The 27190-nt window shown below is 40.6% G+C and overlaps 1 protein-coding gene across 2 annotated transcripts in view; it reads right to left on the reverse strand.

Moving 5' to 3' along the window:
• dntt (deoxynucleotidyltransferase, terminal) overlaps nucleotides 1–27190 on the reverse strand; it is a 69375-nt gene that overhangs the window by 13900 nt on the left and 28285 nt on the right. For both annotated transcript variants that reach the window (XM_019881927.1, XM_019881926.1), the window contains 3 exons: nucleotides 23413–23515; nucleotides 15738–15986; nucleotides 14977–15060 (listed from right to left, as the gene is read on the reverse strand). In XM_019881927.1, coding sequence (XP_019737486.1) covers nucleotides 14977–15060; nucleotides 15738–15986; nucleotides 23413–23515 — 436 coding nt within the window. The remainder of the gene's footprint in view (nucleotides 1–14976; nucleotides 15061–15737; nucleotides 15987–23412; nucleotides 23516–27190) is intronic.

A 27190-nucleotide genomic window follows, 5' to 3' on the forward strand; every position in this document is an offset into this window, starting at 1 on the left:
CCGTGCTCCCTCGTAGAATACTCGAATATGAAAAGATTTCATATCTGCAGTCCCACATTCATGTCGCCCCTGTTATATTGTCGGATTTTTTTCATTAAAATCCTTGCTTCGGGTCCGTGGGATTAACAGAAAAAAGAATTGCTCCTCAAAATGTGTCATCGATGAGCAAAAATGCACCTCAAAGAAAAAAAAAAGTTATTTCAAGCCTTGCGATTTGTTGAATACACCGGAGTTCAAAGCTCCTCGACTTCACATGTCGTTTTCATAAAATGATTGACAGGAGACTAAACAGCCTTGGACTTGAGTATTTCCTGAGTGATACGGGATATGTACTGGGACTCTCTTGACTGGCAATTAAGTTGAATTAACAATACATAATACAGGTAATGGGAATTTAGCATCACGGTCAACAATGCTTTCCAGTTCACGCACGTTCTGGCGGCACCTGTGACACAATCGCCTATTTATAGCCCCACTTTCTGAGCAAACTTTATTTTAATTACATATTTATCATGTTGTTTTTAAACCGAATCTTTGACGCCCCTGGAAACACACTCAACAACATCCCTCCTTTCACTTACAGACGTGTCAAACTACACGTTTTTTTTTTTGTTTGTTTGTTGTTGTTATTTTGTGTGTCATTCACAACAAACACTTGCAAATGTTGATTATATTGCCTGTATGTTAATTAATCAACTCTGACAGGTAAGCTGTTCTTTCTGCAGCTAACAATTAAAGGGCTTAAAGATTGACAACCAAGCTTGCAGTTGGATATTGTCTCCCTCCTTCATTTGGAGCCACACGGCACACTCCTCTAATGATAGCAGAAAATTAACTTTCTCTCTTGCACCGAGGCTCATGAATAATTAACTGGTTTGTTGAACAGGGAGCAGGCGCTTTCAAGAACATGATGGGTATTCTCTATATGGAGGTTAAAAGAATTCGGGCTGTGAGTTGCAAGCGAGAAATACCTCGCGTCAACTGATGTGTGCCTTTAAGTCGGCTCATTCCGCTCTTAGAGATCTCTGGATGCTGTCGTGATAACGCCAGTGGAATATAGGGGAGCAAAGTCAGCAAAATTATATTATATTATATATTTATATATAATATATATATTATATTTTTTTCCAGAGAAAGTAGGTATTTCAGCCTGAGATCGTTTCAACAAAAATGTTAAAGTCCCTTTCATAGCAATTTATTTTACACTACCATTGATTTAAGAGTCTCTGAGGAAGACGCTTTTGTAGGAGAGAATTTTTGTGGAGCTCTTGCTCAGGCTCTTTTCCATCTCATCACAATAGTTCAGGGCAGTAACTTGGAACAGACTCATTTTAAAATGAGCAGAGAGAAGTGATCTCATTTGTCACAATCACTCTGATGTGGCGAGCACGTCACGATTCCAGATGATTCATTTCATTGATGGAAACACTTGGATAAGGGTGGAATACCTTGTTCTGTGGAAGAATACATATCAATGGCCAAAATGCAAAAACCATCTGACAGAGGTGTCAAATTCGGGTTCAGAAAGTAAACCCTGCCACAGTTTGTGTTGGATGCTGCCACAACTTAGCGCACACAAACCCCAACACCATGACAGCTCAAGGACCGGGGGTCTCCAATCTGTTTTACTGTGCAGGACCCTTTGAAAAAAATACCAATTCAGAAACACTTGTGTGTTATATGATTGGTATGAATAGATTTTGTTGTGTTGAAATCTCACCGGTGGCATGACAGTCACCTGGTTAGCATGTACTTAGTAGCCAAACTGAATATACATTTTATACAAGCTTGCCATGTCAAACACCTAAAAAAATTAGGCTATTTTTCCACCAGATGGTGTCTCAGTAGCTTGAAACAGGCGCAGGCGGGAAAACACACAACAATCCACACCTTTCCACTGGAAATGCTTAATGTGTTGCTGAGCATATGGTGCATTATCAGAGTAGTTTTTAGCACTCCAAACCAGCCAACCATAGTAACCGTCCCGCAATACATTGTGCATGCACGCTTGCGTCCATGTAACTTTGCACAACGGTTTTCTTTTAAAAGCCAAAGAAAATGTTTTCGCATTTAGCCTTGACAGTACGTTGATTACAGCATGACTCAACTTCCGAAATATGTTCCATTTGTTTTACTCACGCAGTAAGGGGAAGTAAAGTATAAATAAAAACATAGTTCTGAGTGCGAAAGTGCACAATTTACACACTAAATGGATAGATGTATTCCAGGAAAGTCTATTGGAGGTCATATTCATTCACAACATGAGCGCTGAGGTCACAATAAACTGTCAAGTCGGAGGTCACAACATGTCTGAGGTCAGCACTCCTCTTAGCAAGACACCGCGTCTGCTCACTTTCCTGGTAGAGTCAAATCGCACCAATGCTGCACAGTGACCGCAAGATCAGCCTGAACCAGCCCAGTGATTGTTCATTCGAGTGTTCCTCTAAATAAATCATGCATGGGCCAAACTGAAACAGAAGCCCAGAATGGAAGTGTGTCTGTGCACCCGCCAGCTCAGTGTCAATTAATGCTAGAAGACAAGGCAAGCCATGATCCAGCATCAGACAGTCCTGAAACCTTCTGCCTTTCAGTTCATCAATAATGGATCGCATTTTGCCTCTGTTATGAGAGATAAACTTGATTCAGACTCATCCTGCAACACCGCTTCACCTCTCTCATTACATTTTGCACTTTTTAACCCCAAAGACATCACTACCACTGGGATCAGATCCTTTTGTCCTATGCAGTAGTTTCCATTTTTTGGCAAGTGACCGACAATATGTTGCCAGTCCAACGAGAAAATTTTATGATGTTAAAGGGATCTGCCCCTCTTTGCCTGTGTATGATAAAGGTCAGGTATTGCCTCATGCTAGAGTGCTAATAAAATGGGAGCCCAGGAAACCGTGACTCTTGTCGCTTAGCAACATTCACAGGTTGTCAATCAGGACACGGCAGATACAAATGGAGCTATGACATCAAGGATTTTTCCCCACTTTTCAAGCAACCCAGTACTGTAGTCCTTCCCATCCAAGTATATTTTATCCAGCATGTTCACCTTGATCAACAATGTCTGGACAGGCTTATCAATAACAAGGGCCATTGAACCAGTCCATCAAAATCAGAATTTGATTGTGAAGTCACTAATATTTGACTAATTCTTGCCAATGAGGTTTTGGTGGTTCTGTGTGTTCACATTCTACAATGCGCACATTATGCGATGAATATGCTCTATTTTCCAGAAGAAATCTGTTGGGCAAACAATAACGATAACATTGAATAGCCAAAAAACAAAAGTTGTCAATGGAAGAGAAGTTTTCACTATTATTTTCCCTTGTAGTGTAAAGGTCAAAGGCTGTTTACATGCAAACAATACATCTTAAGGGTTTAATTAAAATACTAATTGTATTTACCCCTCTTCTTCATGCGTCCTTTTAGCGCCAGTGTGTTTTCCTTTCAGACTTTGGATGACACAAACACCGGATGTGGATTATTTCAGATTTGCCAAACGTAATCAAATAATTTGACTGGTTATCAGGCTGTGGGCTTTGACCAGTCTTGAAATGACTTTTCGCCAATCCATTTATGCAGCTGCTCTTTCACATTCTCCATTAATCCCCATTAAAGTGCCTTAATTGTTTCTGGAACTCGATGCGCAACACCGCATGCAGTTGCTGTATCTTGAAAATGAAAGTCCATATATTTGTTCTCATGTCATAAGTGTCACTGGTTGGCTGGCTGAAGAGAAGAAGCGTGTTCTCTTCAAGGGGAGGGAGGACATAGATGTGTTTGCATAAATGAATAAGTGTGAGATACATCCTAGGATGCACTGGGACACATCAATCAGTGATGTGCCTGAGATCATCGGGGGTTTCTTATAATACCAACTTTAACAAGACACTGTTTGCTAACTCAAGAAATATGCTGCGTGAGATACATCCTAGGATGCACTGGGACACACCAATCAGTGATGGTGTCTGAGATCAATGGGGGTTTCTTATAATACCAACTTGAACAAGACACTGTTTGCTAACTCAAGAAATATGCTGCTTTTGTGGTTGTTGCCTTTCCTGAAAAGTAGTGGCTTTGGTAGATGCAAAGATTTGACCACACGGCAATTAAAAATTCCCTTGGCTCTGTCGGAACACTGACTATCGCTGGAGTTGCCATTGTTTTCGCATGGCTGCGAAAAGGGATTGTTTGGACAACAGTGACATCATGGGATTTTTTTTCAAAAGTCCACAGCTGTTCAGTATCTAAAATTTTAGCTCTGTGAAATGGTGTACATATCAATTGAAAGGCAATAAGATATGAGTTCACCTATCAAATAGTGGTTTGTTTTATTGTCACCCTGTTTTGTATGTTCTTTTAGGTAAATCAACTGTGGTCAAAACTCTAATTCATTGGTAGACAAAAATAAGCGGTATTTCAGATATCACGTTTTTTTTTCTTCTAATCTTTCACAGCAGCACTCCTGTCACCCGCAAGAGCTTCTCACTTCAGTATCCTGCTACCAATTATAACAGCTGCTAAATTTGGCTGCTGGGTGTGCTTCACGCTTGTTTTGAGTTTGTCACCACACATTGCAAGGCTAAACGTTTGCAACAGTTGAAATAGTCCAATTTCTTTAATCCTATTTACCAATCCAAATGGATGATGTAATTTGTAATTTCCCATTCTTATCTTCGAGCCACAGGTGGAGGGAAGCTGGAATGTTTGAGATTAGAAATCGGGAGCAGGCATCCTGTAGTGCTGAGATATTTTCAATCTGACAATTCATCTTCATCATTATTTTTTTTTCGAAAATCTGCCGATCAGGGGTTTACGTCTTTATTACTGTATGATTGGATGACAACTAATTTCAGACCAAAGAGGAAGCCATTTGCGACGCTGACATTTTCAGGTGCGACTTTTGCATTGTAACCGGTGGATTTTCACAAGCTGAATAATTATACATTCTAAGAACCAATTGATTTGTTATGACGAACACAACATAACAGCTAGATTATTCTGGATAATGTTGCATTTATTGCAGTCCTGATTAAATGAGGCCTACAAAGACATTGAAATACCACACAGCTCAGGGATTGAAACGAAATTGATCATCATTTGAGACTTTTGACTTTCCTTAGTTCAGTTTAAGAACAGAAACAAATTGATCAGTTATGTGATATAAATAATGAACAATACAATCTGAATAAAAAGTGGAGTGACACAAAACCTGCTTTTCTTTTCTGCGGTACTCCGTTTCCACATGGATATTATATACAGGTACTGTGAAAACTATAATGCTGATGACTATGTGTACCTAATTAAATGCAAGATGTTGTTTGCAGCCATGTGAAGCAAGGGAGGAATAAACTATCCCTCTAGCGCTTCGCTCTAATGAGGTCACCAAATAGAATTGGGTGCATGCCTTATTTTAGTATTCGGTTTCCCGCAATTTCCATGGCTGATAGCTCTAAATTTGGGGAACAAACAGGACAATTTTAAGGTTTGTTAATGCATATGGAAATGAAAATTAAAGTTGGATATTGGGATTCTCACCCAATGGCCTGTGATGGACACTGTCATGGTTACAAAAAAAAAAAAAAACAGACATCTTCTGCACAAACTTGTAATTGCTGTGGAATGTTTCTGCTGAGATTCTACATCAATGTAAGAATTGAAAAAAAAAATACCGCATCTGACCTTGAAACAGTATATCACAATGAAACTCCAGCTGCTCCAGGTCTTTTCATATGTCTCTGTTAATTGAACTGTAATTAAAATTCATAAGAACAGACAGGAAGAGAGGTTTGTCGGCGCGAACAGGAAATGTTCGAGGGACCACACCTTCATGTGTAAACTCGCAGCAGCTAATTTTCAAGCTCCCTCACACACCTGACTCTTTAGAGGACACCTTCCACAGTTCGCTTGTCTGTCACAATGGTCTCGCGCAGGTGTGTGGTTCTTACAATATAAGTGAAACCCTGAGGGCCTATGTGCCACCAGCCGCTAAATTAAACCTCTCCTCCCCTTCCCCTGCACACTTAAAATCCTTTTCATGACCAGCTTCTATCCTCAAACATCACACCAGCTTGGAAACAGAGGGGAGCTTCGGAACTCTTTCTCCCCAAAGCCCAGTGCAATTGCCCTGTTATTGTCCAGTCATCCACTGCTCACAGGGGGGTGGGTCGAAAGAGCTGTGAGCACTCCACATCCTCGATTTTCTAATTTGACAGTGAGAGCTTCATATTAATTTCTGCTCTCCGCCTGGGGGGGCGACGAACTTCTGCATGACAGGAACTATCTTTACAGGCTGATCACTTTTTAAATTAAACATTTTTAGGCTTGTCGGGAAGAAGTGAATGAGCCGACGCCATCTGCTGAATTTCTCATATTTGAAAGGGTATTTGAAGAAATATGTGGTGTGAGTGACTACAGCAATATTTCTGATGTTTCTACACAGTTATCTTGAGCAAGAAGAAATTGTGTGAGTCTGTGGGAACATATATGGGCGGCACCTTGGTCGACTGGTTAGCACGTTGGCCTGTCAGTGCAGAGGTGCGGGATTCGATTCCGGCTCCAGCCTTCCTGTGTGGAGTTTGCATGTTCTCCTCTTGCCTGCGTGGGTTTTCTCTGGGTACTCAGGTTTCCTCCCACATTCCAAAAACATGCATGGCAGGCTGATTGAACATTCTAAATTGTCCCTAGGTGTGAGTGAGAGTGTGAATGGTTGTTTGTCTATATGTGCCCTGCGATTGGCTGGCTAGCGGTTTAGGGTGTCCCCCGCCTACTGCCCAAAGATTGCTGGGATAGGCTCCAGCACCCACCACGACCCTTGTGAGGATAAAGTAGATCGGAAAATGGATGGATGGATGGATGGATGGATGGATGGATCTAAGAACATATAACATTGAGATTTACTGTTGTGTTCTTGTCACCAAGGTTCATCCAACATTTCGTAAAAAAATAGTAACAGCACACAAATAAAAATAAATTTGCAATTCAAAAGATGTCTACCCTTATTTCATTTGAACACTTCATTATGAATCAGATGATGACAAATACTAATGATTTCAACAAGACTTCATATCTGTATCAATTAACAGATTTCATGATTTTTTTCTACCCTGTTGCACATTAATATTTAATATTTTATTACAATTACATTACCGTATTTTCCACACTAAAAGGTGAACTGGATTATGAGGCGCACCTTCAATGAATGGCCTATTTTGTCATTTTTTTCATATATTGGACGCACCGCATTATAAGAGGCAATCTACAATGCATCCACTAGATGGGCTATGCTCAAGAAAATGCCAACAGAACAATCAGATATCAGAAAAGCGTATTACTAAAGCAGCGACACAGTTCACTTAACCAACAGCAAGTTATAACATTGTCTCGTTAACGTTGAACTCTCTTGCCGCTGCTCTATTTCCGTGTTCAACAGCGTAAGGAGGCATTTTGGGGTCGACATATTACCGTAATAACCATACAAAAGGCGGATCGGATTTTAAGACGCGCTGTGAGCTTTTAATAAAATGGAAGGCTTTTAGGTGCGCCTTTTAGTGCGGAAAATACGGTAAATACATTTAATTGTACCATAGCACACCACATCATATCATACACGTGTAAGCTGTCACATATGTATCCCTTGAGTATTTTATCTTTGCTTCTTACCATATTCCACTTACCGTAACAAATGTGCTTTGTGTTTACTGAAGACTGAATGATTCATTCGACAGTAACACAAACTAAAATACAGTGAGGTACATTGCAGTTAACTACTGGATCGAACTGATTCATAATTTATTGCAGAATTTAAGCTGTTCCGTTGCATCTTTGAATAAACACAATTTCATCTCAGACCTTGCGTGTGTATTTGGCAGGTCGGATAAAATTGGCCAAAACCGTATTCTATAGTTGGGGAAAATCCCCCCATCTCAAGGTTTGAATTCAAACAGATGGGACATGTGTACTTTCGGCTCAGAGTCACTCATAGCGGCTCCATCAGCTAAAAAAAATTCTTGGTAAAAAGAGTCGAAATGGTCTTTTCATCTCAGTAACTGCAACTAGACTTTGCCATGACATCTACACTAGCAGCCTTGTCAGTAGGACTTCATTAATCATACTCTTACACATGACAAAGACTAATTACCCCCTAAGACTGACACACATGCACGCACGCACGCACACACACACACACTCTCTTACACATGACAAAGAGTAATTACCCCCTAAGACGCACGCGCGCACACACACACACACACACACACACACACACACACACACACACACGCACACACACATCTGGACCTCTAAAGAATGAGTTTCAACGATAGGTCATTCCACACATGCTATAGTTAAGTGTGGTTGGAGGAGTTGGACAGGTTATGGAGGGAATCAGTCCATCAAGGTAGGATGAAATCCTTCACCTGTCCTCATTCATCAGGCCCACTACACATATTAATGATCACAAACCTTCAGAATTACAGCAGAGGACATACACATTTGCTCACACAGACCAAACTCCATTGACATTAAGCTATTGCTGAAGAGACTACGGTACTATCACAGCAGACCTGTTTCTGTAAATTTATCCAACCCTATTGATGCTGGTTCCAAGTGCCTGGGGCACTACAAATTGTTGAGATGTCAGTCATCGCTTGCCGAAGCAAAAACATCTCTGCTTGCCTAAGTCACAGTCAGTCATTTATGCCTCACTGCACCCGTGCAACGGAGCGACCGGTACTCTGACTCAGATGACACTCTCTTTTAAGTTCCAGAACCGGTAAGGAGAACCAACATTGCATAAATCTTACTTCGGGTAAGCGCAAATAGCTTAATGTCTGGATAAAGTCTCAAGGCCGAATTCACAAAAGGACTGTGTGTCTTTTGTGTGGCACTAACCGATACAAATAGAGCAAACATATAGCATTTCATTAGTGAAATGCTTCACTAAGTGCGCTGCCAAACAGATTGTATTCCATTGTTATTTGCGTGTATTTAAATGAGGTAATACGCATTTATTTGGCAGAAAAATGGTCTACCTGGATGCAAATGAGCCTCATTGATAACACTAAGACCAGCAGTAATGGCTAGAGACAGTTTGCGTGAAGCAAATAACGTCGTTAGAAAACAATTCTGGCCCCGACTCACTTTAAATTGCCCATCGGTGTGGTTTTGAGTGTGAATTGTTGTTTGTTTATGTGTGCCCTACGATTGGCCGGCAATTCCAGATGATGTAAAAAAAAAAAAAAAAAAAAGAAAAGAAAAACAGATGTACTGTAGCTATTTCCACAGATATTTTTAAACTGTTTTAATTCAGCTAGTTTTGAGTACATGCCACACGGCGTATCTAACTAAGGACAAAAAAAGTTGCAAGCATTGAATTGTTCCTTCTCTCTTTAACGTTGAGCAAAGTGTGGGGGAGTGAGCCTGGCGCCTACAGCGACAATATGATCAATTTCCACAGTAAGTAGGAATTTCAATCTCATAACACCAAAATGGCAGATTTGCATGCTCCCCGCGCTTCCCAGATTCACAAACGTAGGCTACAAAAAAAAAAAAATGCAACTGCGGTGTTTAGGTGAATAGCAATTCAGATGAATTCTATGTCGGGCTTGCGAGATTTGTCTGCCTTGCTGAGTTGATGATCCGACCCCAGGAAGACAGGTGATTAAAATTCTGTCATACTTGCGTGACTTTACTCTCACAGATCTCACAAGTTCCTCCAACGACAACACATTTGTTTTTCATTCAGCGTTTTTCTGAAGCCCTTATTTCCTGAGGCAGCAGGCAGTAACATTTCGGATACACTGTCAACATGCCAGATTATAAGATTTGTCAGCGGGAAAAAGAAATCGTCAATGTAATACAAATTTAGCTCGGTTAAATGCGGCTGGCTGTTCATTCAAGGAAGAAAATGCTTGGCAGACCATGTCCTTCGCTTTGGCTATAGTGATTTTATTTAGTTTTTCAAGGTTTTAGGGATGTGACTGAAAAAAAAAAATCCTTGGGTCATGTTTAGTAATTTGTCTTATTTTTGACAATTTCTTCTGTCTTGAGTTAACCTTATTCTACCCTACACAAAGGTCAATTTACTGCGCATGAACCCCAAGTTATCGTATCTGGGAATGCCAGTTGCACGCCTCGTGAAGATTCCCCCTGGAGCCAGCACTTCATTAGATTGAGTCAAACGCTGTTATTTCTTATCTTTTTTTTAAGCCTTTTATGAGAACGATACCAGCTTGTATCGACTTATTATCTTTCTGTGACCCACATGATGAGAGTCCTCTAAATGACCATCTTAGTTTAGTCATTTCTCCCACTTTTTGTCAAACATCAGTCCTGTGTTTCTCTTGACACAAAAGTTCAAGTCAGTGAGAGTTGACAGGAGGAAAGAATGGCATTTTATAACCCTGATCCTACTGATGATGTAGACCAGCAAAAACAACATCAACAACAAAACATTTTGTCTTCCCGTCTTCCACGTAAAGCAAAAAGAAGCACTGGCTTGCAATATTGTATTTCAAAGCCAAACAGCAAGTTTTGATCTTCATTGTGGTGTGGTCTGTGCTAGGAAGCAAATAATACTTGAGTGTGCAGCCCTGACTGAATGTGACATTTGAAGCTTTCTGATGGCCTTGTCGCTCGATACAGTACTGCAATTTTCTGTTGGTGTAAGTGCTAAAATGAAAGACAAAATGCTCAAAAAAACAATTTAAAAAAATTGTCTTCAGGTACCCACCCATCTTTCAACAATTTTTTTACTCAACTCGGCTCAACTCAACTGTCTACCCACCCATCTTTCAATTGCACTTTTATACCTTGTCAAGAACATTTACAGTACATATTCTACAATTTTTTTACTCAACTCGGCTCAACTCAACTGTATTGATAGAGCACTTTAAAACAACGCGATGAATTGGAACCAATTAGTAGTGCTACCATTTAAATAATGCTGCTATCTATGACTGACATCGGAGATGGTTCATTGATTGAAGAGGTGCCTGAAATGCTGATCTGTCATAGGTCAGTTACACCATGCTGGAAGGGAGGCTTGGAATAGCAGACAGACAGGCAGCTGGTGCAGTAGACCTTTTGCTCATTTTAAATGTATTAATTTCAGTATTGCCAGACTCTGGAATATTTGTTTACTTTACTGCACAATATTTAGTGACCTTTTCTGTTTAACCATGCATGCAACAAATACTTCAAATATTATTAAAAAAAAAGACTAAGACTAAAACTAATAAACATTTTGATAAGCTAACAACTGTTAAGCCTGCTCTGAAAACTAATAAAAACTAAACGAATTAAAAAAAAGCAAACTGAAGTCAAAACAAAATAAAAAGCAGTTAATTGTGAAAAATCCAGATCAAATATAAACCTGTCCCCCACAGATAATTGGAGAAAGACTCACAGGCACATCAATATCTCATACATATCGTCATCTTCGCAGAAAAATGGAAACTATGCTGTGCAGAAAAGGGGTGGCCAACTTCAGCTTCTTCCACTTTCATTTGCCCCTATCAGGGCAATGCTTTCTAATATTTTTTGTACGTTTTGTCTGATCTATAATAGCCATTTTAAACAATGTTTAAATATAAGCATATGCTTTTGTTTGACTTCTCCTGTCCATTTCAGTGCACGGATGACTGCACAGTCACAAGCCTGACTTTGTCCTTGCATTTTAATAAACGCCATCTGAGTTCGCTGGTTGTGCATAAAACTGTCATGAAACTGCCACCCAGTGATCCCGAGACCTTGACCTCTGTGTTCAGGGAGACGCTGACGGGACCTTGCAGTGACAGGATGGCGCCCATGTCGATCTGCACGCTGATACGCTTTATCCGTTGTCTTTCGACGCTTGAAAACAGCCGCTCTTTTGTATGCATCGCAAATGAGATAAGATGCAAAGACAGTTTCCAATGATAGGATCAACACGAGATTGAGAGATGACTGCCTCAAAGATTGATGGGCGCCGAGAATTTTTGTTCTCCAGTCTGCTGTATAAGCGAGTCTATAGCTTAACTGTGTAGCAAGCTATGTGTTGGATTTGGTTTTCTTTTTTTTAATTTACCCTATATGAACCAAAAATGATCATGACAACAGTTCTATATGTTTGTTGCTCACATTACTTTCTACCCCCTCCAAGGAACCTAATTAACACAATGAGGTAAGAAGAAATTGAAGTAAATCAGAATGATTGTTTGCATTTTAATGTTGTCCCTTTGCCAGTAGACTGAAATAAAACCACACATAGGCTTCCAGTATGAAACTCCCCGATAACCTCGGATATCAGCGAATCTTTAAAAGGAAAATAACCTTCATCATCTACTTCAATTCATCTTATTTACTTGTTTACATTTCCAGGATGTGTGGGCGACTCTGAGACATATTTTCCAAAACTATGAATAAAAACAGTGGAGACCCTCTCGGTGCGAGCGAATCAACCAAGTCGGAAGTCAAAGAATTAACAAGCGCACTCTGCGTGAGTTGTTAGGGAAAATAAATTTCAGACCAAAGCTGTATAAATCCATTGCAAACCTGCAACTTGAAGGGCAACTTAAGTGTTTCAAGAAAGTCAGAATTGATTTTTAGTGTTACTTTTTTGTTCTTTCTACTGTCTTTGTTATTAATTTCTTGGTTATTGAATTATTTCTGCTGCAGGTACAGCACTTTGGATACAGCAGTGGTTGTTTTAAAGTGCTGCATAAATACAGTTGAGTTGAATTGAGTATGATAGGCTCTCTAATTTAGGAAGGTGCTGTCCATATAAAGGGGTGGGAGCTTTTCGGGGCTAATTTTTGTTTCTGGAATGACAGAAACGCATACTTGAAAGGATTTCAAGTTTCTCCTTTGTTTGGTGATTAGATTAATCCTGCCTGGCAATGTGCTAACCACATTACCACATTCTTAAACAGAACGGGCTTCTTTTATTTAAATGGGGATTAAGATGTTCCTTCTCATCACCGTAATTGAAATACAGATTTCAGTCATCAGTGCTTCGATTCCCACGACAGTGAGCTGTTTTACCTCAGGAAATCAGAAAAAGAGGAGTCAATCGCTTGTTTTTACAATACTCTTATTGGGCCATGAATTATTTCCTTTTGGAAACTTCTTCAGCCATCTTGTGCTTTGTGTGGTTTTTCGAGAGTCCTGTGGGACAATGGACTTTAAATGACATTTAGCACACTTTGGACCTGGTTTATTAACATCCCCAATAGGGGGCGCAAAAGTGCGTGTTCATTAACCGAGTAACGGATTGCTTGCGCTACTGGTGGACATGTTGCACGTAATCTGGTAAAATTGTTATCTTTTACAGAGCTGCCAAGGAGCGAGTGCAAAATTGAGATTTCATTCATGCATTTTGGTGACAGGTTTAAAATAGTGCAGACCACCTTAAACAGAAGAGGATTTTGTGCTTTAAATACTGCGGTAACATGTCTTAAAAACTTGGGACAGCACAAAATGAAAAAAGTGCTCTGAGTGAGCTCAGCACAAATTGTCCCAGTGCACTAAAATTACCAACATGCAAGGAAAGGAGCTGGAGTGGGTGATATGGCATGACTCCTTGTGACTGGTTCCAAGATTATTCAGAAGCTACAAAAGTCCATTTCAAAATATGCCACAATAATTTTGGTTGATGGCATTTCATGTTTTCACGCGTGGAAAAGATCTATACTCCCCGTCGCTTCTTATCTGGTCTGTTCTTACTCGTCATGGTTAAGCACAGTGGTGCAGTTCGTGACTACCTTTCAGACGCAGGACACAAACTCTGTCTTCGCAATTTCTCGCAGATTTGATGAATTGGATTTCTTGCGCTTAATCTGTTTTACACTCCTCCCAGAGAGTTAAATAAATGACAAGTTACCGGGTTAGGAGAACAGCCTCTCCACCTGTCTTTGTTGTTGTGTGCTCGAGTCCCATGGGTCTTTTCATTTTTGTTTGTATTTATTACTTGTCAAAAATATAAATAATAAAGTGACATTTTTATACTTGGTCAATGTACATTTTTTCACCAAAAATGTACAAGTCCTTGGGTTTAACTCTTTTGAGCCTTGTACAAAGAGAGCCAGCCCTATTCTGGTGGACAGGCTCCCTTGCTCTCTGAGTAAAAAAACAGGTGAGACTTGGTTTTCGTGCTGTGGCAAATCTAGTTTAGTGTGTTAGTGAATTTTGTACAGCTCGCTGCTGAATCGGTTCATACCCCCCCTTACTCACGCCCCACCCCAAAAAAATATAATTATTCTGTCTGCGGTACTCATCCATAAGTATTGAGGTGGTGGGTGGGGCCATTCACACACAGGCACACCATCGTGGGTTCATGACGGTCAACAATTGCATCACCAACTACATAATTCCCAAGGGGATATCTTGCAGTTTACCTTTATAAATGCACTTTGCTCGCATCAGTGTCATGCACGGAACTAGGAGAGTCTATTCTCTTGCTATTTCTGCAACGTCTAGCCCCCAAGCACTACATGCACTGAGACTGCCCTGATTTTAATGCAAACGAGGGCCCCTTCAATTGGTAAGGAGTCGCCTACCAACTGAAGGAAAATGCCACCCATGCACAAAGTTAGATTATGCTTTGTGCTAAAATTCTGCTGGGCAGGAAAATAGGGCCCCAGAGTCTCACCTGGTCACATAAGTCACAAAAGGAAATCTGCAACTCAAGCCGGTGACTGTTTTGCAAGCCTGTTTAAGCTTAATCATGTTTTTGTTTTTGTTTTTGTTTTAAGCAGATTTTGCAAGATTGATCACATTTGCATTTTTAGAGAGTGTAGATTTTAGAAAAGTAAACTTATTAGATTTTCTGAAGTTGCTGCATAACATAATATGTATTTATTCTGTGATATGATGAATATAATTGCTACATTTTGCAGGAGTACTTAACAAAATTCACAAAGAACACTCAAAGATTCTTTTCAGGTGGTATATTTCCAGTATTACTGTAAGAATTTATGATATGTACGGTACCTTGGTGGTGTCGTAAAGAGTATGATTGTCCAAAGTCATCTTTCTCTCAAACCGAGCAAACCTCCTGAGGTCTCTGTCAAACTGCTGTGGGGAAAGAAAATAAGTTCTTCAAAAAAAAAAAACACACACATACACACACACACACACACACACACACACACACACACACATGAAAACCAATGTCCTGTGTTTTCAAGGTACAGTGATCCCTCACTTATCGCGGTTAATGGGGACCGAGACCTCCTGCGAAAGAGGAAATTCCGCGAAGTAAGTACCCACCCCTGTACAGGTATATGGACATATGTATGAGTATACAGTATATAATATTTATAATGCCAAATGTAATGGTATAAATGCATGTAGAAGTAAATGTTTGTAGGAATTAACATTATTTTATGTTATATACTAATATATGTGTATATATATTTTTTTTATGAATGCTTTTGAAAAATCCGCAGTGCACTGAAACCGCAAAAAGTGAAACGTGAAGTAGCGAGGGACCACTGTAGTGTAAGAAATATGGTTGTATGAAACTATTAGTTCTCTTAATGCTTTACATTATCAAGAACTTGTAGATAATATCCAGGCGGACGCACTTATTGTCGTGCCAGCAACGTATTGTCACATAGAAAAGGCAGATGCCTTGTCAAAAATGGGTCAAAACGTTTTTGGAAAAAGTGCTTATTGATTGAGATTTTGTCTCAGGCGTATTTTGACTCTTGTTTTATTCTGTTAGTTTTCATGTTTTGTTTGTACCATACCGTGGAGCCAGTCCATCCCAAGAGAGCAAAGGCATAACGATCCATCGGTGGCGACACCAAATCCACACGCACTGCCCTCCATCCCCTGTTGTCCCCCTCATCACAGGTGAGACCTCCATCCACCTGGCTGGCCTCCAATCGCAAGATCAGGAAGCATTTTGCATAATAGTCCATCGCCTCAAAACTCTGGCACGGCAGCTTTGACATGTGGAAAGTAGAGGCCTGGTAATCGCAGTAAAGGACAATGCCCTAAAGGAAAGGGGAGTGCAGATTCAGTCAGAAAGTAAATCACAAACTTTTTTTTTTTTTAGCCACTAATGTTACAGGACAAGGGGATATTCTTTATATATATATATATACACACATACATATATACGGTATATCTGCGATTGGCTGGCAACCGGTTCAGGGTGTCCCCCGCCTACTGCCCGAAGACGGCTGGGATAGGCTCCAGCACCCCCCGCGACCCTAGTGAGGATTAAGCGGTTCGGAAAATGGATGGAAATATATATATATATATATCTTCTTATTCATTCATTCAATCAGATCTGCTTATCCTCACAAAGGCCGCGGGGGGTGCTGGAGCCTATCCCAGCCGTCTTCGGGCAGTAGGCGGGGGACACCCTGAACCGGTTGCCAGCCAATCGCAAGGCACGCAGAGACGAACAACCATCCGTGCTCACACTCACACCTTGGGACAATTTTGAGTGTTCAATCATCCTGCAATGCATGCTTTTGGAATGTGAGAGGATTCCCTCTGTGATTGGTGGAATGAGGTTAAAGTCCAAATTAATACGGTTAATGACAAAAATACCTCCAATTAAATATATCCTGACATTCTTATTGTATCTTGGCAGGACTTGGCTAAGCACAACCAACGGGAATCTCAGTCGACACTTAGCATTCTTGTTACATTTTGATGGAGGGTAAAGCAGTACTTTGACAGTAAACGCCGAACAATTTCAAGATTTGTGTGCGTTGTGGCTGCTATTTTGAAAAAGGATCAGCTTGCAAATACATCTTTGAGCTTGCTCGACTTTGTGGCAGTTGTTTTTGTACTCATCTTTTTTATGAAGTTCAAGCTTGCCTTGGTTTAGAGTAGACTAATTCAGAAGTGTTTGCGCACTCAACCAAATTTTAATTTGAATTCAACCTGTGGCATTTAAAAGGGTCAGCATGCTGCAAATGACTTGTGTGGCTATTCTCCTGGAATGTCGACTTCCTCTCCTATTTCAAAAACATGCCTGTTGAATTGAAGCGGACTAAATATTCCATAGGTGTGTCAGTGTGTGTCGAGAGAGAGAGAAAGAGAGAGAGAGAGAGAGAGAGAGAGAGAGAGAGAGAGAGAGAGAGAGAGAGAGAGAAAATGGATCGAGAGGTAGGAGTCACTGTCAGTGTGGTGGTTCACTGCCCTGGCTCAATTCACACTCAGACAGTGTGAACGTGAGAATGAACGAATTGTCTGTTTCGATATGGGCTCTGTCATTGACAGGATATCAGTCCAGGGGGAGACTAATCACTGGAACACCATTGCCACTGTTAGGCTTCTGACCGATTACCATTTAGAAGGCAATGATCATCCACACACAATCCTTTTTGTGTGTGGATGAACACATCAGGATCTTTCCACTGTCAAGAGTCTTGTTCCTCGAACTGAAAGTACTGCCAAACAAAAACAAACAAATCCAAATTGTGTATATACATATACACTAATGTAAAAACAGCAGTTTTACATAATCACGTGGAGGTACCAAAGCATTTGCAACCTGTTCAAATAAATGAGAAACTTCTTTATAATTCATGTCACAAGTGACACAAATCATGTGAAGATTGAACAAGTAGTTTTAGACTCGTACCAAAGCATTTTAAGACTCGTACCAACAGCGTTGTCACTATTTTAGGATCAAAATATTTTGTGGTTATTGGTAGTGCTGAAGGAAACTCGAAAGCAGTGGTTCTTAACCTGGGTTCGATCGAACCCCAGTGATTCGGTGAATCGGTCTCAGGGGTTCGACGGAGCCTCTGCCATGGAGGTTACGACACAGCTGACTCAACATGTCAATTAGTTATGACACGCCCGCTTGGCCATCAATGGCTGCAGATGATTACATTACATTGCTTGTCCAATCAGTGCTGTGGGAAATTTAATTCGCTCAGTAGTCAACGTGTGAATGTCGTGATCGTACGTCGTGTGATTTTTTTATTTTATTTTTAGAATGTTTTAATGCATATTATGTCGAGCAAAAAAAAAAAAAACAAAGTGGTCACGGAACGTGATGGGACTCAGCATCCTATCTGCATGATTGGTCATGCCAAGTTGAGCAACTCTAGTCTCGCACCGGCAAAACTGAAGGAACACATCTTGAATCACATTTTTATTTTTCAGTCATGAAGGGTTCGGTGAATGTGCATATGAATTGGTTGGATTCGGTACCTCTAAAAAGGTTAAGAACCACTGCTCTAAAGGATAATCTCATCGCTATGCTGTGAAAAACACGTATGTCCATTTTTGGAAACGCAGACACCCCGTTAATGTAAAAATGATTTTAAAATGACAAAAATGTACATACGTGCTTTTGGCAGGACAGCAACTTTACGCACCGAGGCTAAAAAAAAGTTTGCAGCATTATTCATGCACCAAATGAAAGCATTTGGCTTTGTGGATCAGTCCTTCTTAATATAAATTGTATGTTCTGTTGGGGTCACCCCTTGACTTGTTTATCTAACAGCCTCTCTAACAGAGTTCAGGATGTTAATTGAGACTTTCACCCTTCAAGGTTCAATACTTGGTCCCACTTCCTTATCCACTTTCATTCCCTCTGTTGTTAATAATTCTTAAATTCCTCTCACTGCCGATAAATTAATCTTCTTTGCTTCCGGTGTGGTTCACAGGCAGTGACTAGTTTTAAATTACTTCAGGGCTGTTTTTCTTTGATTGCTGCATAACCTTAGTTTTATCATTAAATGCTACAAGATTACAGTATGCGTTGAAAGGAACCGTGACCCTTTCACATTGACTATCACTGGCATAGATGAAATCATACAGGAGGCTAAGTACGTTGATAAATTTTTGAAGATGGTTGCATTCCACTCTTACCCTCTGGTGCCAAAGGTGCCACTAAATAAATAACCTGGGTGGGGGGCGGGGATTCACATTGAGGTAAGATTGAGCAAGATAAAAATTCCCCAAAAAGAAATATAAATTATGGTCCTACTGTACCTCAGGAGTTAGCCTTGATTTATTTTACAGTGGACATACGTCAAATTGTATCCCATAGTGAAACAAAAAAAACTACAGAATTGCAACTAATGCAATAATTGAGAGTGGGGGCCAGAGACAAGTTAAAAGTGGGAATACTTTGAAGATTATTTGATTCATTTAAGCGTTAGAGAGGAGAGAGGATGGCTGAAAACGAGAGTCAGGCAAGGCTACATTCAGCTATGGCAGATCATTAAAGTCTATTCTGTGCACAACACCTCCTCTCCTTGGATAATGGGAAGCTCTTCCGAATAAGATGTCAGTACGCTGGAGGAGTAAAGCTACTGGAAATAGGTGTGAATGGAATTGATAGAATCACGCAACACATCAGCTTGGCAGCTCCACATGGCTCAGGTGGTCGAATGATCGACTCCCAACCCGAAGGTTGGGGGTTGAATCCTCAGCCCTTGTGACCATGTCATTGTATCCTTGAGTAAGATATCGCCCTTCAGTTTCTCCTGATGCCGTGTCATCAGTAGGTGAAGGAAAAGGCCAGTAAAAGAGCTTTCAATCGTGAGTAAAAGCCCATTTTGCTCTGATTTTTTTAATTTTGAGCAATAATCATTAATTGATTGCAGTGCAGTCTTAAGACTAAAAAAACTTGAGCATGTTTACCTCAATTTTAATGAGTAATTTATTCATGGTATGTAATTAAGGTGACATAAACTTACCTCCATTTATGTAAGTAGTTCATAGCTTTAAGGAACTGTTTACCCAAAATATGTCATTACAATTTGCTCAATTAAAATTGCTGCAAATTGTTACCCTACCTTTACTGGGTAGATTCTGTTGGTTGTTTCTTACATTGTTATATTAGACAATGTGAAAATGTGAAATAATCTACCTCCAAACAAACAATGCTTTGAATCACAGTCACCTTTACGTAACTCCAGATATTGTGATGTAAAATATTATCCTTCCATAGACTTTCATCTCTCCTATTCAATGGCTTGAAAAAACATAAATACCGTATTTTCCGCACTATAAGGCGCTTTGTAGTATAAGCCGCACCTTCAATGAATGGCCTATTTTAAATGGTTGTTACAGCTGCAGCGGTTGTGAAAGCTCTATATAAAGTGGGATTGTATTGTATTGTATTCCTTTAGCGGATCTCCATCTAGTGGATGCATATCGCAACCACAGCCACTATTGCGGTTTCTATTCTATGCGCCTTATAATAATGCGGTGCACCCTATAAGATAAGATAAGATAAGAAAACCTTTATTAGTCTCGCAATGGAGAAATTCCCATTTCACAGCAGCAAAGTTATGAATGGAAGAAGTAGAACAACAAAATATAGGAGCTGCTGGATACAGTCATACCTTGGTTTTTGACCATAATCCGTTCCAGAAGGCTGTTGGAAAACCGATTTGTTTGAAAACCCAAACCACACTCTTTTTTTTAAAAAAAATCTTTATTGAACACGTCTGCTCACAATGGAAGCGTCACTTCCTCGTCTACCCGAGGAAGCGTCACTTCGAGAGGAGGCGAGAGGAGTCAAGTGGTGCATTCAAGTGCACTCAGTTTGGTCGAGAACCGATTTTCTGTTCTAATCCGAGGCATAAAAAACTCGAAATTTTTGGTCGAAAACCGATTGGTCGAGAACAGAGACGTTCAAAAACCAAGGTTTGACTGTATATGAAAACTGTTTTAACCCTTTAAAATACCACGTCCAAGAAATCAAAATATTGACCACATATTATCAGCATTAGAAAGCGCAGTGCTAGCTTTTGAGAAAATTGAATGCTTTTAGGTGCAAAATTGAGCTGATTGCAAGACACACCCAAGCGTTTTGTGCAACGTTGGAGGCATATCTGTCTTGAAAATTGTTCAGCCTCGGGCAACATTTCACTTTGGCAGTTACACTGCAACTTAGCACTCGCAAGAAAATAGCCACTTCACTCCATTTGATCGTTTGGCTTTTTAAAAACTAAAACGCTAGGACTGCATCTGCATTCATGAATGAAATAAACTTTGCCAACCTGACATACCACTTCCCAAAGAGCACCGAGTTTTAGAAATCATGTAAAAATGTAGGACGTTTAAACACTGACGACCAGAATGACATGCAACGAAATTCTGCCGTTACTCTCACTATTACAGCTCCTCATTACCCATGGTGAGAAACTCATTTGTTGTGCAGCTGCGGGTCAAATTTCCAAGTGTCACCCTCGACTGCTCCTGTGGATTGCTTTCTGTCTCTCTGCAATTACAGATAACCATTCACCTTCCAATAGGTAGGGAGAAAGATTTTTTAAATTCCCTTTGTGTTGAGCAGAGTAGTCATAGACTAGTAGAGCAGCATAAAAGACCTCAACCACTGTACAGGTTCTTTCTGACAGACAGATATGTTGAAAGACTTTTTGCGAGCGTACAAATGAAGGTCACTTCTATTTTTTTAGTAGATTTTTCACTCCCTGCTGTCAGTACATTACATTTGGCCTTTAATCGTATTGATGCCTTTGGATAAACGCATTAATGGCTCTGGTAGCAGTCACATGACCCATTCAGTACCTGAACACATTTAATTCATATTCTTTGGTGTGGGTCTCGGTCACTCTGATTTCTTCCTGTCTTGATCTTTCTGTTTGACACACACACACTGAAGAATAAATTAAAATAAGAGAAGAAAAGGAAAAAAACAGGATGTCATGAAGTTGTCGTCTCAGTATGGTAGTGGACTGTTTAGCCCAATGGCGGTCTGTAATCATCTCCTAAGCAGCAGGTAAATCAGAAAACATCTGAGAGTAAGCTTGTGACAGAGGGAATTACAGTGAGTGACGCAGGCGCAAAGATAATCTTTCCCCAAAAGCTTTTCGTTGAGTAGAGGAGAGGGAGGGTTTGGGGGAGGGGGGCGATTGGAATCTGAATGTTTACTTCCATTTTTTGATCTATTTCCGGCCTTTTCGTTTAGATGACAGCAAGAGGTCATTGCACAACAGCCAACATTCTCAGCACATACATAATGTTGTGAGGGAAGCATAGAAGTGTGATTTCATCTTGTAATTTGTCTGACTCACAGCAAGGAAACTTCTAAAAATCTGCCTGAAAGTTGCAGATTAGCTTGTTTTAGCCATGAGCTTTTGAACTGGGCTTTGACTCTTGACAGTGATGCGTGTGCTCGTGCATGCATGCATGCATGCATGTGTACCCTAAACGCCAGAGACTTTACCGCTCGGATTTGATTTAGACATAAAAGAGAAATCTAATCTCGGCTGCATGGGCAGCGCTGCTTGAATCACTTATCCAACCAGAGGTGGAACACTTGAATCTCTAACTGCATTGAGACGGCACAAATACATAACAATAAAGCGGAATCGTATTATTATGGCAGGCAGTGCGCACTGGGCTGAGCCTTTGGAAATCAACACTAAACAGTATTGAAAGGCGCTGATGATATGAATGGAAGCAATGCTCCGTGACTCATATGTCTGCTGCTGAATGTGGCACTGACATTGCCTGTGGATTCAAAATCAGCAGGAAAATGAAGATGACATTTGTTTTGCAAGGATATCTGTAACTCCCCACAAGTTGGATGACTGTCTCTAGCATTAGCTGCGTCGAGTCCTCAGGGACACAATTCTCAATGGCAAGATAACTCTGCTCGCAGTCAATCTTTATTATGTTATTTAATCACTGTCTCTTGTCTTGGTGGCTGCTAACCACGCTGGCAGAATCCCTTTCCGGTCAAGCCTACTGAGAGGAAAATTGGAAGCTGTATCTCTTTCTTTTCCTGGCCACCTGGGACTTTTGATTTAACACCCGGCACTTCTACAAAAGTCATCTCATCACTTCAATGTTCACAACTACTATTCACATTTGATATGCTTTTCACAACTTTGGCCCACCTGCTCTGCCTGTAGGGAACAAGTGGCTGCAAATGGTGGGAGCTCTGTTAAACGTATGTGGCAAGTAGGAGGTCATTATTACACTGGACCTTTGAAGGACATTGGGTATGTGGAGGTGTGGATGCCAAAAGTGACAGAGGGTTGAGGGTGACGGGGTCACATTTTAAAACCATGTGTTTGAAATGGCTTTGAAGGTCTTTTTTGTAGCATGACAGTAATTTGAAGTTCATTTTGGAATCGCTGTCAAGAAGCTTTTTTTAATCCCTTTTTCTGCACTGTTTGTTTCTCATTAGGCTCAATGGGTGAGTTTTTGACACGAGGCCAATCACAATCACAGAGAGACCAACAACCATTCACACACACCCCACCCCGCATGTGCACATTGCTTGCTAAATGTATTTAAATTCATTGTGTTCATTTTTATACCCAGACTCTCTGCAAAACTGAGATACGATGAATTGACTCAACTGCATCCGTAATGTTCAAGTTGGCAAATTGTTCATTTTGAACTATTTCAACATTTTAGAATGATGGCACCAAAAGAGCAAGAACTCATACTTGAACTTACTTGTTTTTTGAAGCAATCGATGATGTGACGTAGCACAAATTCCTCCTTCCCCACCTCATGTGTTGTGACAATGAAGTCCACATCATGGCCATATTCCTTCCCCCTGCAAAGGCCGCACACGTTTATTGTGTGTTGGAAATTATAATTTAGGTATTACATCATGCACATTGTTGAATGTTGAAAGATTGTTGACATCTCTTTTAATTCTGCAGGGAAATATTGAAGAAAAAAACATATTTCTGGCTTTGTGTAATCAAAATTAGTCCCAAATATACTCCCACATTCTTACATCGTGCAATTTCGCTGTCAGCACAAAAGTTTATTGAGAAGAAAGTGATCAGGCAAAAGTCTTACGCAGAATAGAAGACCGATATGTCCACATGGCATTTGCTCAAAAAGCAAATCTGAATGAATCCGTCATGGAAATGACAACCGAATCAGACACAGCACTCTGTTACAAATATTTTGAAAACACTCGTGTGACCTTTTGAGGTTAGTTAAGTCGTTCCTCACTTAAATAGTCATTGAAAGTTTTTTTTACAGCGATACAAGGGTCACCAACTCCTCCAGCACACCTGATTCAACTGATCAGGTTTGTGAGCAGGCTCCTGCAGAGCTTGCTTATGAGCTGATCAAATGCGTCAGAGGAGGGAAAGCTAAACATGCATAATAGTTGCCCATGAGGACCGGCGTTGGACGCCTATGCTCTGTGGTGTGGAAGCACTTCTGCAACACATACGTACTGTATATAGGGTGCATCTTATCAAACAAAAATTCATCTGCTGGATTTCTTGCACTATGCGGGGGTACTTAAAGACATGCAGTATCTGTCCTGTTATCTGGCGACCTGTCCAGGATGTACCCTGCCACTCGGATAAATACTGGCTGTCCACATGGACCAGATGGAGGCTCGATTTGGACGTACTATTGAAATTATGAAAAAACATTTATGAAAGCATTTTTCTGTGGACAGACCCTACTAAATGTTCCATATCAAAATCAGACACTTGTTCTGATGAACTAACAGCCTTTTTGTTTATGAAAAAGTGTGTTTGTTGAGGATCCAGCAGGATCAAATTAACCTGCTGTCTACCAGTTTGATTTCAAACACGCAACATTTTATTTGAAAGGAAAGGAAGGGAAAGGAGAAGGAAAAGGTGTTTTCTTGCCATTGGCTCGCTTTGGGCTCATTACTGAAGCTCTCATATGCCATGATGAAAAGAAACATTGTGTTCTTGTGATTATGGTGCCCCACTAAAACAGCAGAGAGTGCAGTTTGTCATCAATGAGAACAGTGCTGACACAAACAGCAAACAAAGGCCACGAGTGACTGACAGAAGGTTCCTGATGTATCAAAGTTGGCCTCCACTTCAGCTCGATCCTTTGCTTCTGCTTGCTGCCAAATAGGCCAGGTGCCATTTCATACCCATCATTATGCGCACACACACACACACACACACACACACACACACACACACACACACACACACATTCTCTCAACTCCTTTTGTACACATGAGCACGATTGTCACGGCCAACAGCAAAGTGAAATGACAATGAACATCAGGGATGATACGGCTCCGGGAGAAGTACGATTTGCTGCGAGGCTCTGGGCTCGATCTCATTTGCTGCTTTTACCAAATGATAGAAACATGAGAGGACAACATGGTGTCTTCAATGACGAGGTAGACACATGCATTTTCTATTGTACAGTACATATTTGACCGTGAGTTCCATGCATGAGCAACATGGTGAAGGAGCCTTAAACATTTTAAGAACATTCTCACACATGCGCAGTCGATGGCAATACAACACAGGTGTCAAACTCAAGGTCCGGGGGCCAGATCTGGCCCCCCCACACCATTTTATGTGGCCCGCAAAAGCAGATAAAAAACATGCCAACTTCCATGATGCTTTCTAAAATGTCATCCAAAAATGTTAACTCTCATATGTTATAAATAAGAGGGATATTCTAAGCATTTACTTGTTACCAAACCCCTCATGATAGAAACTTAAACAGGAGTTTAATCAATCGTTATTCTTGACTTCTCTATATGCTTTCAGTCATAATGGCCCTCCAAGGGAAACGGTAACTAAAATGTGGCCCGCGACAAAAATTAGTTTGACATCCCTGCAAGACAAGGTACGGGAAGTCTGTGCATCCAAACAACATCCAAACAACTATAGTGGTTAATGCACGACAGAATGGCTTTATGGAATGGTTCAGAGTTCACCCTCGCTAATTCAAGGAGCAACCGAGTCATTGAAAACAGCCATTAGTGCTCTACCAAGGCATGTGAATGTTAATGGTTAGCGCTAGTGGCAGGGCGCATGTAACACTGTGAGTGCTTTGCTCTCAAGCACGCTCAGCAGATGCTGCTTTTGTCACATTCATTTCATTTGCCCTCTTACTTGAAAGTATTCTTCCATTAGAGCAGATGTGTCTCAGTCACTTTTAGGCTTGGGCGTGGTGTCGCATGTGAAAATAGAACTTTAATGACTTGACTTGTCGGACACATTCATTTCCATGGCAGATTCCCATCTGCTGAATGTGCAACTTCCCCTAAAGCCTGCAGCACTCTTAATTGGCAAAGCCAAGATTCCACGACATTTCGAGTGCGTGTCGGGTGTTAAAAAAAACAAGAAGAGAAGCTCACCAGCTGATGAGCAGATTCGGCTTCATTGGGAAATCTCACAAGTGCACCGCATAAATGTGTGCCACGAATAGCAAAATCATAAACACGGAGAGAGAGTGAAATTATCAGCATACATTCATAGCTCTCTTAGACACGCATTACCTCTAATCAGGGTGCGGCGTGCATAGCATAGGAATGGGTGGTGAAGTAGGACATGTACACATAGACTCCACTCTCTGGACGGTAGCTGTGCATTATTAGTATGTAGCACAGCTGTGCTGCTACGTCCACTAATATAGTTTTAGTCAGCAGAAAAATGTGTGATCACACACAAGCCCCATTCTTTGAAGCTAAGAGGGTGGTTCTCTCCTTTTCTTTGCAATCTCTATAATGCCTCCACTTACGGTCAGCTGTGTCACCACACGCTAAAAGAAGAAACAGTGTAAATTCAGCTGGTCTACACTTATTTTGCGTGAGGAAAAATGATCAATTATTAAGTGTTTCAGCACAAAGCGCATGAAATATTAAAGGTTATTTACAAATTTGTGTGGATGACAGGGTGACGTGTATGAATAATACAGATCCGGGAAGTGTTGCTTGTGGAAATGTCACAGAACGCGAGAAAAGAAAAGTTCAGTCGCAGTTAAAAGTAGATGACCGCAGAGAAGAAATTGGCTTCCCTGGCTGTGATGTGTCAGTTCATCTTCAGTTTTGCTGCATTGCAAGAAATTGGAAGTGGAAACAAAGGTCTCACATGAAAAAAACAACTTTTCAGGGGTTAACATGATGACAGAAAGTGAGTTATGCTCATTTTCCTGAAAGCATATCAGTTTCTATACTTCTTATCCTTTTCAGTCGACATTTATTTTGTATTCAATATTTGTTCCTCAAGTTTGACGTACGCTTAATTTCACAAATTCTATTTTCAATGCACACACCTTTTGACAAGTCTGGTTTGGAGTTCACCATTCAGGGTTTTTGTATGAATGTTCTCACCTGACCTGGCTGTGCGTAATTTTTTGTCCCCCCTCTTCTCAAAGCTCAATGGGGTGATCAAAGAGACCTGTTTTGAAGAGGTGGATGATACAGGGACAGCCATGATGATGGAGCTGCACAATATCAGCTCCACCCCTTTCTTCACTG

This window comes from Hippocampus comes, unplaced genomic scaffold, assembly GCF_001891065.2.
Source record: "Hippocampus comes isolate QL1 unplaced genomic scaffold, H_comes_QL1_v1.1 scaffold36, whole genome shotgun sequence".
Classification (NCBI taxonomy): domain Eukaryota; kingdom Metazoa; phylum Chordata; class Actinopteri; order Syngnathiformes; family Syngnathidae; genus Hippocampus; species Hippocampus comes.